Source organism: Kogia breviceps, chromosome 3 (genome assembly GCF_026419965.1).
Source record: "Kogia breviceps isolate mKogBre1 chromosome 3, mKogBre1 haplotype 1, whole genome shotgun sequence".
NCBI lineage: Eukaryota > Metazoa > Chordata > Mammalia > Artiodactyla > Physeteridae > Kogia > Kogia breviceps.
In genome coordinates this window covers 138,287,995-138,300,864 of record NC_081312.1, presented here as the reverse complement: position 1 = coordinate 138,300,864, position 12,870 = coordinate 138,287,995, and the positions used below count along the sequence as shown (strand labels likewise).

The 12,870-nt window shown below is 50.9% G+C and overlaps 2 protein-coding genes across 9 annotated transcripts in view; one reads left to right on the top strand and one right to left on the bottom strand.

Annotated features, from left to right (window-relative positions):
• APH1B (aph-1 homolog B, gamma-secretase subunit) overlaps positions 1-12,870 on the top strand; it is a 117,450-nt gene that overhangs the window by 54,866 nt on the left and 49,714 nt on the right. The window lies entirely within an intron of this gene.
• CA12 (carbonic anhydrase 12) overlaps positions 1-12,870 on the bottom strand; it is a 61,129-nt gene that overhangs the window by 1,844 nt on the left and 46,415 nt on the right. The window contains exons 6-9 of one of the 3 annotated variants that reach the window (XM_059057777.2): positions 12,176-12,239; positions 11,792-11,949; positions 10,316-10,445; positions 813-848 (exon numbers count right to left, since the gene is read on the bottom strand). In XM_059057777.2, coding sequence (XP_058913760.1) covers positions 813-848; positions 10,316-10,445; positions 11,792-11,949; positions 12,176-12,239 — 388 coding nt within the window. Of the gene's footprint in view, positions 1-812; positions 849-6,659; positions 6,719-10,315; positions 10,446-11,791; positions 11,950-12,175; positions 12,240-12,870 lie in introns of those variants that run through there. The other 2 variants (XM_067029704.1, XM_059057779.2) reach the window with 2 other exon arrangements.

The window sequence follows — 12,870 nt, the reverse complement described above, 5'->3', positions numbered from 1 at the left end:
TGACACATGTGTGTGCAGTCAAGTGACAGCTGCAGAATCATCCACAGAAAGGTGTCATTTCCCCATCTCTGTTCTTAGGTTCTGGTCTTTGGCCTCGCAGGATTGGCTGGAGTACTCACAGGGGGCCATTTGCAAATTGTAGCGATTCTCCAGCAGGGGTTCTCAAACTTGTACCAGCATCATCTGAAGAGCTTGTGTCTAATGTAGACTTTTTTTGAGCCCAACCCTCAGAGACTCTGATTCAATCTGGGGTTAGGCCCAGGAATCTGCATTTTAACCAAACACCTCTTGCTGATGCTGATGTATGTGGTCCATGAACCACACTTTGAGAAACCCTGGGCTACAGAATAAGAACGTAATTCCATTTTTTGCTTGCTGGATTTAAGGCCCCTTGAGATGCCTCTTTGTCAGCTTTGGCCCCAGGTTCCATTACACAGTCGTAAGCGGTCCAAAACAACCAGGGCCCATTGCCAAGGTCAACCGGCTGGTCACCCAACCTCCATACTGGGCTTAGGCCTAGTTTTTAGGCAATGGCTTCCCATCCTGGCAAACAGAAGGCCTTGGATAGGCTCTTTGAATGTACACATGCTATAAAGTGATTAGGTCGTTCATTAGGGGAGCATTTGATTGGCAGCTCATCTTTGAATCAGAGAGTGACTTGAGGGTAAGACACACAGTGGGGAGGGGGTCAGGAGTCAGAGTGATAGCACAGAGAAGCAGAGAGGATGAGCTTGAAGAATCACAGGCCCAGATCACACCGAGAATCGCAGTGATCACCCAGCTGCAGCATGCACGGCCAGTCGGCCACATACCCCGACTCAGTCCTGTGTAGGTAGGGTCTGGCATTTCTAAAGGAAGAGGAAAAGACTGGAAATTAACGGAGTCAAACCCTGGCAGTTTTGACCAGTGTGTTGAGCAAAGCTCTGCCTTTTGTTTGGGTGGAGGTACAGGGCTGCTGCAGCCCTTCTGGGGATGTTCCCTCTTGGCTCAGGTGCCTGATGGGGTACAGGGAATGGCCCACCCAGGGAATTCACACCGTGATCCCTCCCTCTGATGCCCCTTTAATCACAACAGTCTCTTTGCGCGGCTAAGACTTCAGTGTTTGATACAATATGGCCAACTTGGAAGGTGAGGAAGGGTAAGAATCAGAGTCTAGCTTGGTGAGCTGTCATCTGCTTCTCTGGCACCTACCTCTCTTCCTCAGCAAGGAAGCTGCCAGCTTCTAGCTGGCTGGGGCCAGCAGAGCTTGGTTGGAACCTGTCACCAGCCTTCTACACCCAACCCCATCCAGTACTGTTGTCATGGTTTGGTTCTATTTTTGCTTTGGCCCCGGTGGACAAACTGGAGAAGCCCCTCCACCATACCAGCCTCTCTTCCCTGCTACATGGAAACAGAGGAGCGTGGCTTCTTCAGCAAGTTATTGTTGGAGATGAATGGGGTGAGTTAGTGGGGTCCTCAGTGGGGCTGAAATAGTGCCCAGTGATCTAAGGTGAAATCCCATGGTCAGCCTGCTAGGAACCTCTCTGGGGAGGGCCCTGAGTGAGTCTGTCCTCTCGAGTAACACAGAGCAGCCCAGTCACAAAGCCCCCAGGTTACCCCAGCTGCTTCCAGGTTCTCAGAACTACTCCTCACCCTTCCAGTCAGATTCTCCATCTAAAGAAAGTCTCTGCTTACACACACCCACCTGTCTGGTGGTTTTCTGATCTCAGTAGAAACTTCTAGCTTGTGGTGGGGGGGAGGGATGGGGGGATTGTTCCAGTTCACACTGGAAGCCAGAGTTGTGTAGATGGTGGCCACCCAGCCAGACACTCAGGAGAGCCTGTGCCCATAGAGCCCACCGTGGCCACGGAGACCCTGGGAGAGCCCCGATCAAGTGTGAGATGCAGGCAGAGGGCCAGGGACCACCTCCCTTGGGGCACTTGACACCCTGGGGAACCAGACCTGAGACTGCAGGGTGAGGTTTTGCCCAGCCCCTTCTCCTGCCATCTTGCCCTAGTCTGGCTGATTCCCCTGGGGCCATCAGCCCCAAGTTCTTTCCCCACTGTCTTCCTTTACAGTCTAATATTGAGCCAGTAGCCTCCCTGGTCCACGGCTGGGCCCTAGTTGTCCCTGGTCTGGCTTCCCGGGTGGCCCCAGACTGTTGAAAGGATAAGCAGGGCAGGTATGGATAGGAGCCGTCCACAAAGGGCAGGGTGGCCTGTTCTCTTGGCTGTTGCCGGCCACCACTGGCAGCCCACGGCCTCCCAGGTGGCAGAGAGTGTGGCTCCCCTCTCCCGATTCCCTGCCCTGAACACAGGGACCAGCCTTGTGGCTTGGGGAGATGCTCAGGACGCGAGCCTCCCCCTGGGGAAAGCATCAAGTGTTTGTATAGCACATGCTCTGTTCCCTGCATGGCCTGTGGCCTCTGCACACTATAATTTGTTTGTTTGTTTGTTTTTTTAAGGTACCTAGAGGTAACCAAGGCCTCTAGGATCTTAAAAACAACAACCACTGGAAAAAAAAAAAAACCAACTAGTCGTGATTTCTTTTCCAAGCCTCTTTGATGAAATACACTTTTTTTTTGTTGTTCCTAAAGCTCCAGATGCTTGTGGTACTAAACTAGCTTTTTTTGTTGTTCCTAAAGCTCCACATGCTTGTGGTACTAAACTAGTTCTCGCCACATGAGACTATTACTAGTAAGCCTAATCACTTGGCTAAGCCATCCAAACTGGACGGTTTCTAAAGTCGGTGCTTTCACAGTCACCTCAAACATCCTGAGAGCCACACAGGCACCCAGACAGCTGACAGCCCCGCTCTGGGGCTGGAGGAGGTGCCCTCAGGCCATGGTCTTAGGCAGCAGAGTGAAGGCTTGGAAGCAAGGCCCCAGGCATGAGACTTTTCTCATGCGCACGTGGCACAGCTGGGTGGCTGATCTGGAGGGAGAGTCTGGCTTTCCTGTGTCACTGAGCAGTGTCCTTGGCTGTATTAGGCCCTATAAACAGGAGCCTAATTTAATCCAGGGCTCTAATGTGGGTTCCTTGCTCCTGGATGACGACTTCTTAGGGCCTAAGTTTCCTCTCCTTGGAAACAATGAAACAAGACCAAGCAGGTATGAAGACAAGGAAGTCCCCAGAGTCTGGGACAGATGCTTTACAGCCCAGTGTTTGATGCAGCAAAAAACAAAGCAGCTTGACTGAGCAAGCGAAGAGCATAAGCCCCTTGGGAAGAGGAATGGCAGCGAGGGCGGCGCCTCGTGGGAATTCTCCCCACCAGGAAGCCCAGGGCAGGAAGATGCCGCTGGGATGCTATCTCCTGCCAGGTGAGACAGCACCAAGCATCAAGGAGCAGAGCTCTGCCGAGCTGGATAAAGCGCAGGGCTTGGGTCGCACTGGAGGCAGATGCCAGAGTATCTGCTAACTAAAGGGAGAGGGGAGGTCACAAAAGGCATCAGGAGACCTGTTGGGACGACTAGAGAACTAGTGCCCAGAGAAAGAAGCCAAAGCGCCCCCCACTGCACCTCTGGGATGTTGCAGAGAACAGGCGTCAAAGATGGTGCAGGGAGGGGCAAAGATTCACTTGCAGATTAAACACAGAACTGGTTTCTGAATGGCAAAGGAGACAGGGAGTTCCCACTGAAGACCGGCTGGTTGACAGAGACGGCCCATGAGAGGCACGCGGTGAGAACGCAATGAAGGGGCCCCTGAGCTGGCAGGTACGAGAGCACGTGCCACACAGACGTGGGAGAACCGCCTGCTCTCCATACAAGGCTCCGGTGCGAGTCAGGGCGGGCAGGAGGGCGGTACGACACACAGAAGGAAATACACAGACAGAGAAGAACTCCAGTACCACACGCCTCACCCGGGAAGGCACAGACCCCCGAGAAGATCAGCAAGCTGCTCGCCACGGGGCACTGCTACCTGCCTGGCTGGCTCAGGTGCTGCGTCTTCCACAGGCATCTTGCTGGACCTGAGGGATACTGATTAACTGCGTCTGAGGTCTTCTGAAGCCTCAGGTGCACACACGGAAAAGTCCAGCGGGAGGAACGAGCACCTCATTTACACAGCTTGCAGTTCCTGAAACAAGTCTAGCATTTTCTAGGTCGATTTGCAGTTCTGTTTATTCAAACAGAGTTTTGCATAAAAGGAATACAATCCCTTTCCTTTCAGTGTATTATTTTAAAGTATGGACTGTTTTAGTAGGTGACACGTTCCACAGTGATTAGATACGTATACATATAGGTGTATGTCTTTAGCAGCCTCCAGTCTTAAAAAAGAGGCAGGGAGAGTTTTGGTTTAGCAGGGATTTGAGAGTTTAAATATATAAAATCCAGTTTCAGATGGTAAAACTCTTGTTATTGTGCTTAATACAAGTCATAGACTCAAGTAACTGAAATGCTGGTCCTCTCTTTGGATGATGCTTTGGTAAGAAAAGCAAGGAGGATGCCCTCCGTAACCACAGAGCATAACTACCTTAAGAGGACATATTTTCCTGGAGTTTTTCTTAACACTGTGGAACCCGCTGAAGAAATAATTTCTACAAATAAGTCTGCCCAAAGGATGCCACCAGATTACGTGTGGGAACTGGTTTTCTATGACCGTGCTAGGGCCTGAGGGCTTTGCCTTCCAGATTGCAGGAATGCAGGCCCAGAAGAGAGAGCCGTGCTGCTCTGAGGGGGCCTAAACCCTGGGACAGTGGGCGAGGGTTATTATGCAGCACTGGGTGCTTCATGCTCTCAGTTCCCTTTGGGGGTCAGGCTGTTTGTGCTGCAGGAATGACACAGGTGGTGGGACTGGGGCTCTTACCCCTGTCAGGCCAGATGACAGAAGGTCTGACGGCATCCCTCAGCACCCCCCTCCCAGACCTTCAACACTTGACAGCTACGTTCTGATCTTTACGTTTTCCTCAACAAATAGATTGATTTGAATGCTGTTGGCAAATTGATAACAAAGCAAAACAAGACTTACTAAAACCAAAACTTGACAACCGGTCAGGCTTCTGTTTAGATCGTTCTGCAGAGAAGATACTGCTGGGGAGAGGGGAAGGGAGACGGGGCGGCTCCATTCCTCCAGACTTGTAATGAGTACCAGGCACGGTGCCAGGCACAAAAGGCTAGTAAGACGCCCACGGCCCCTGCTTTAAGGGGCTCGTGGTGTGTGGGCAATAGAGGCATATTTTTTCTTTTTTCTGGGTGGTAATACCTCATTACCCTGTGGTGTGCTAAAAACTGTAACACAGATGAACAAGTTCAGCTGCACTGAAGCAGAAGGCTGTAAGTCACCCTCGGGGGGATGGGGAAGACTTTGGCAGGATATGGTTGGAGTTGGATCGTGAACATTTTTCCTGGTGGAAGAGGTGAGGGGCATCCCAGACAAAGGGACTCGTGTGTGCAAAAGTCAATAGCATGCACAAGTGAAAGCGCCTGCCATGTTGAAGGAGGCCCCACAGGGCAGGATGGGAGCAGGGGAGACATGCTGGAAGGATCAGCTGGTGCTGATCAGCAGAACCACTGAAGGGTGGTCCCAGGTTTCCGCCTGACCCCTTCTCCCGCTGTCTGGGCCAGAGGCTTATTGCTGGGAGCAAGAGAACATCCCTGGTGGGGTCTTCTGTTCCCCGCAGTGGCTAACATGGCACGTGCTCAGTAACACGTGGCGTGCGGAACTGCATTAGGTGTGACTAGGACTCCACTGCTTAGCACATTTGACGATCATTCCTGACTATTCAGACCCTGTATCCGGGGTAGGGGATTTTAAGGGGAACTCCTCTGGTCTTTCACTTGGATCCTTTGGAGGAATTAATCTTTTTCCATCTAATAGAGTTTATTTATAAATAGGGACTTTTAGAAAGTTGACAAGGTCAATAACCACAAAGCATATGTTCTAGTCTCAAAAAAATTAGATAATTAGCCATCTTAGCTTTGTAAGGTTTTTTTCTCTCTCTTTTTTAAACGTCTTATGAAACTACCCAGGTCCCTCGGGGTCGAGCAGATTCTAATCGGGCTACTCCACAGCTCTGCTGAGGGGGAAAGCCCTACCCCTCGACCGCCCAGCGTTCTTGTCTAAGTGTCGCCTCCGCTGGCTCCAGGCTCTGAGGCATGTGACATGCACTTGCTCAGAGCAAGCGCACTGAAGACACGATTATAGAAACTTTTTGGCTTCCTCTTGTCCTTCAACTTTTCCTTGCCCTGACATGTTGAAAACAGAACTTGAGGGCTTCCCTGGTGGCGCAGTGGTTGAGAGTCTGTCTGCCAATGCAGGGGACATGGGTTTGAGCCCTGGTCCGGGAAGATCCCACATGCCGCGGAGCAGCTGGGTCCGTGAGCCATGGCCGCTGAGCCTGCACGTCCGGAGCCTGTGCTCCGCAACGGGAGAGGCCACAACAGTGAGAGGCCCGCGTACCGCAAAAAAAAAAAAAAAAAAAAGAAAATAGAACTTGATAAGATTAGCATTGGGGTTTTATTGGTCTGGCTTAATTACCCTTTGCCATCTGGACCCAGTGTTGGTGTCTTTGGCTGGGAAGAGGTCAACTTTGGGGAACCAAGAATCGGGCCCCTGAACTATATAGATGTGCCTCTACTGTCTTTCTCCTTCCTCACATCGGGCAGCTGACTCCTATGAGATCTGGACTGCTCCCAGGATGTGTTCCTCCTCTCCAAGACCCCACCTGGAGGACGTGAGTCTTGTTTCCTCTCTTCAGCTCAAGACTTCCATTTGTGCCACTTGGAAGAGGCACTTTTTAAGAGCTGAAAAAAAGTGCCTGGCGTGACTTTGGTCTCTCCACAAGGAGGGGGCATTTTAACCAAAGGCAACAAGAAACAACATACGTAAGAGAAGAGAAAAAAATCATACGAAAGGGAAGGAACAGAATGATGAGGGGATTCTGAAGAAAGTTGCTACCTCAGAGGCATCTGGACCCCTGGTGAAGGAATTGGTGTGCTTCTCTGAAGAGTGAATAGTTCTCTCTCGTCTACTTCTCTTAGCCTTGGTCCTACCCAATTGTACAAGAAGAGTACCTACCTACTCAAATCCTAAAGGAAGATGGGAAACAGGGATAGAATAGAATAAAGACCAGGGCATGTAATATAAAACCCTAGAATCCTGTGATAAGAGTGGGAAAAAAAAAGTTCCGGGCCTAGGAAAGTCATTGTACAATCCGTAGGGCAGTGGTTCTCAATCAGGGGCAACTTTTCCCCTCCTCCCCCAGAGACACTTGACAATGTCTAGAGATGTTTTGGCTGTCACAAGGGGCGGGGGATGCTGCTGACATCTAGAGGGTAGAGTTCAAGGACACTGCTAAACATCCTGCAGTGCAAAGGGCAGCCCTCACAGTGAAGATTATCCAGCTCCCAATGTCAGTATTGACGTGCTAATGCCAAGGCTGAGAAACCCTGCCCTACGGCCGTCATAGACTCTACACCTCTTAAGGACAGAAACCAAGCTCTGTGTTCCTTTTCTAGCACAGTTGAAGAAAATACAGGGTCCAGTTAAGTGATTCAGTCCCAGTTGTTCCAATTTGGTTAAACCTCAGATCCCCCTCTCAAGGTCCGTGCACTTTCTTTCATAAAGGATTTCCTTAACATTACTTTTTTTTCCTGGCAGAAAAGTCCAGAGTTTTCATTTTCCAACCCCATAGTTCCTGTTAACTTCCAGAGAAGACCCTGAATTAAACCAGCCCCTAATTACAGACGTGTCTCAGTGGAAGAGCATGCAAACAATTGAGTCCAAATTGCTCAAGGTTCCCACTGACAAACAAGCTTACCCAATCAACCTGAAAGGGCATGTGAAAGTCTGAGACCCGCTCCACGATGGTGTGAGAAGGCCCTTGTGAATTGCAGGCGCCCCTGGGGGGGATGAGGTTTGGGGCTTCACTCCTTTGGGGCTGCCTCATCCTTGTTTCTTGTTTTTTGTTTTTTGTTTTTTTTTTCTTTTTGTGGTACGCGGGCCTCTCACTGTTGTGGCCTCTCCCGTTGCGGAGCACAGGCTCCGGACGTGCAGGCTCAGCGGCCATGGCTCACGGGCCCAGCCGCTCCGCGGCACGTGGCATCTTCCCGGACCAGGGCACGAACCTGCATCCCCTGCATCAGCAGGCGGACTCTCAACCACTGCGCCACCAGGGAAGCCCCTCATCCTTGTTTCTTAGGGGGACAGCCCCATTTGCTGCCCGAGTCTTTGGGAAATGAGGGGAAGGGGAGAATTCTGGCCAAGTTTCTATAATCAGCCTCCAAATGAACAGGTTTGCCTTGGACTGCCACAGATTCTTACTCCAGGGAGAAAGCCCAGCCCAGCCTTTGGGCGCAGCAGCTCTGGGTAAGCTGTGCAGGAGGGGCAGCGGCAAAGCTGCATTTGGGCTGAGATCTCCACGTCCTGAGCTGGAGCCGGTCTGGGGGCTTCTGCTTAGAGGCCCCTCAAGCTCCCCCAGACAGACTGGGAGGGTCTACTGAAGCGCTCTGTTACCAGCCTGACTGCATTGCCTGCTCTACAGGCGCCAGCTTAGACCTGAACTGGTCTAAGAAGATGGCTAATTATCCCCGAGTCTACAGTTCATTGTACACGTGGGGGTTACTTTTGGATGTCAAGTTCCTGCATGCTTTCTTCTGCTTCTCTGTAACTGACTTCACACACTGTACCTGCATCGTAAAGTCAGGATGGACAGTTCTTAGTGTCCACTTAGAATCAGAACATGTTAGCACCGAAAGGACGTTAACTCACCTAGTCCAACCCATCCTTTTATGGCTGAGGAAACCAAGGCCAAAGAAGGGACATGATTTGCCTGCATCATATAGCCAGGAGGAAACAAGGTGAGGCCTTGAACCCGGGTCTGCTGACTGTTGGGGAGTATCTGTCACACTGTCCCTGGTGACTTGTAGAGACTTAGCCCAGAGAACAGAGCTGACTATTATCCTTGAATCACAAGCAAAATTCTACCTGATCTATGTGGGCAGAGTCCCTTATCTCCAGGAGGAGTTTTATTTAAGAGTTGAACCTTGACTACTATATACTTCATTCAGAAAAATAGGAAAAGAGAATGTTATATCCAGAATAGAACACCAGGGGATAATTCTATGCATTTGAGGTATTTCCTGGAAAAGGAGTTGGTATAGATATCATCATGTACATCCTCAATTTTTAGGAGAGGCCGTTGTTTATAGGTTCAGTTTTCAGACAAGAAACTGGTGAAAAGAGGAAAATGACCTTAACTAGTGACATCTGGAGAGGAGAACACAAAAGATAAATTCTTGGACAGTTCTTGATTAAGTAACTGACAGAGAAGGATGTAATTCTGACCATATGTGTGGGTCAGTTCAGAAGGGCATGTTTCTAAAGCTTTCTGGCAAGGGGCCTTGAAATTCAGTCTTCATGTGGTCCACTAAGCTTAGCAGGTAATAGTTATAATCTCACACACTATGAAAGGAACAACAACAGAACAAGATGCCCTGTGTGAGAGGAGGAGAGCTGATTCTCTGCCAAGTGGGTTAACGGTCATCCTTAAATATGAACCCTTGGCCCAGCTTGGCCACAAGTGATGTGAGAAAGTGAACTTGGCCATTTGAAGGGTGTGGGCCCCTCACCCCTTTCCCTGGGCCCCCAGCTTCCAGCTGGTTTGATGTAGATGCCGAGCAAGTCAAGATGTTAACTGTCCATGTGGGGAGTTATGGTTACGGATTTAAAAGGAAGAACTGAGCTTCCATAGCTCAGGAAGAAACCGAACTATTAAGCTTCATTCCGTATAGATCTCGGATGCCTGTGCAGGCTTCAAGGAGATGAGACAAAAGGCAGTTCTGAAGATACTCTCTTGTCTAACGGGCCCTGCTACATTAGAGCATGAGCTGCTTGTGGCTCGGATGTGGGTTATGCTCCTTACAAAGGAGCATCCCCGGACCTCGGTGGTGCTGGTGGTGCCAGGAATCACCTGGCAAGGCCAAAGATGGGCCTTGGTGCCAAGAAAGCCTGTAAGAAGTTAGAAGGTTTGATCTCATGAAAAGGGCCCTATCATGCATCTTAGGAGAAGGGGTAGGTAGTTCTTCAGGGCAGAGAGGCCCCCAGAACATCCTGTCTTCCCCATCTGTGGGAGACTCCCAGACTTAATGATCGTTCTGGTCCATGAGCCTGGAGGCCCTGGCTCGTGCTTCTCTACCAAGGTTCAGGGAAGTCAAGGTCAGTGGTGGGAGACCCCAGTAAACCCACACAGTAGCTCCTCATGCATCTGGTTCCCTTGGCAGCCAGAGTGCTCTTAATCCATCTCCTAAGGGTATCGGTGACAATGCCCAAGAGCAGGGCAGCCGATTTCATACAAAACCGACATCTCGGCACCACACTCGCCACACACTGCATCTCCTCACCTTCACTTCGGAAGGAGACGTACACCAGCCTCTCCTCAAATTTCTGGACCTGCCGGAAGTTGTTGATCATCTCTCTAGGGGATGGGTCATCCACCCGTGTGCAGTACAGGGCTGTCTCCAAATCCATCAGCTGCGGGGGGAGAGCAGAAACACCCCCCACGGCCAGAGTGACGCCCCCTTGCCTGACCTCGAGGGAAAGGACCACCAGATCTGACCTCCAAGGCCTGGCGGGAGACCCTTGAGAAAGCAGTGGCAAAGCCAGAAGCTGCCCCTCCCCTGCGCGTGTCTGAGTGATGGGGCTCGGCCGAGCCCACGTGTCTTCCCACCTCCCGGGGCTGCCGGAAGGGTTCCTGCGGTCAGCTCCTGATTGAGCCTGAAACCTGCCCTGCAGGGAGGAAAACCTGGGGTGGTGAGGGGCTCTTCGGCCTCCCACGGAGACTGCATTCCCCTCCTGAGCCTCATTCAGAGCCCAGCTCTGAATCAGAGGGGCCTGGGGCCTAGTCTGATGGTCCTGTCAAAAGGAACGAAAAGAGGGAGGCAAGAGTCTCACAGGTCATCTGACTCCTAGTTCCATGGTATTTTCATACACCCACGTAGATCATGTAACCGTTTCCAAGGCAGTTTCTGGGTTAAGGCATATTACTGCCTTTCTGATCTTTTTCTCTCTTGATTCATCATGTCTTTATTCCTGTCAGCCTACTTGCTGCCGTTTATCGAGGTTACTCAGATCAATAGCTCATGGTAGAAAGGGAGGAGCAGCAGTGAGAGAGCTGTGCTGGCTCATGAAGCGGGTGGGGGCCATGAGCCGGTGTGCAGCGGCCCCCCGGCCCCGTCTCCTGGGCAGCCACGCTTCCTCCTGCTGAAATTCAGCTGCAGAGTGGAGACACCGGCAGTGACCCGGAACTCAGCTCTATCTTTGGGTCTTAGCTCTGTCACTAACCAGCTAGTGATCTCCAAGTTTCCTCAACTCTCTAACCCTTGCTTTCATCACCTAAGAAATGAGAGGGTTAGAGATGATTCCTCAGGACTCTGTCCCCCAGTTTTACACCAGCCTCTGAGCTTCTTGAAGGCAGAGATCCTCCCTTCCTCATTGCTGTAATCCCCATCCCCCCGCCTTTGTTCAGCAGTCTAACCTGATCCTACCTTTATTCTGCCCCTGTAAAGGAGCCATGCTCTTTCCTGCCTGGGAAGGTAGACATTATCCACTGAGGGATATATTAGGAAACGCAGCTTAACAGCTCTTATTTAAGGAACTGTGGAGACAGATTCATTTTCCCCACTTGACTTGATAGCTCCACTTTTGAAGCTCAGCCTGTAATTTCTGAAGTGCTTCCAAGCCCCTGTGATATTTGGAGAGGTTTTGAATCGCTGCCAGTGAAACTCTAAGTGAGGAAATCAAGTCGTTGATTATGATATGGGTGGTGGTAGGGTCCGAGGTACCACGTGCTCTGTGACAAGGAAGAGCACGACAGGTACCTGCTGCTGGGAAATTTCCACAGGGTTCCGGAAAACCGTCCAGAGCACGGTCGGGTAGCAAGGAGGTGTGGTCAGGGACCCTCGGTAGCGGTAGTACTCCTCAGGCCTCTCCGGCAGCAGCTCTTCAATGCTAAAACCCGGAATGGACACTTCTTGGCCTGGAGAGACATGTTGGGGGATGACGTCACCTTGCTCCCCAAGGCAGAGGTACAGCTGAGCATATGACAGACTATGAAGGTGAACTAGCCCCATTCTGAGCCATCTGATCCTAGGACTTGGTCACAGACAGTACCCGGCCCCCTGCATGTGTTCTTCTTCAGATCACACAAGGGTGAATACACTCTTCTCTGACAGAGGGTGAATAATCATCCAAGGACCTCTCACCTTTGTACTTTACATCTTCAAGGTGACTGAAGATCTTGTCATATGATGGATTGAAGGAGCCCATCTGCAATAGAGATGGGGCAGGTTGAACAGGGACAGAATTTAATAGGCTGAGCTTGGCTGGACAATTGTGAATGGAAGGGCTCTGCTGAGGGTGCTGAGATCCTCCCCAAAGGATGCACTTTACTAGGACAGTTATGATGCATCACTAGGCTGTTAGGGGGTTGGCAGAATGGTCCTGCCCTCTTGCATCTCAGGACATCCTATTTCCAGCTCAAGGCACTGGGGCTGGGTTTTCCCAGAGCAATAGGTATAGCTTGTGCTCCTGATTATCTGGCTGTGAGCTTGAAGGCCGCAGATAGCATGTGTTCTCTAACCAGAACTTAAGGGAGCTTGAGTTCATGCAAGCCAAATCAGGCAAGGAAGCATGCTGAGAAACGACATACGTGCTCTCTCCTTAGGGGGAAAAATGCAAGCTAATCAGGAGATGTTCCCATTTTCTGGGATTAAGGAAAGAACTTATGCTGGGGCTCCTATGAAGGATGGAGCTTGGATACTGGAAATTGTATCAGGCATGTGATGGGGCAGCAGTGAATGATTCCCCCACCCCCGACCGGTCCTGTCCAACTTGGCAATTCCTTGATTATGCAATAGGGCTGGGGACTAGGACTCATTTTTCCAGTGTCACCTAGGAC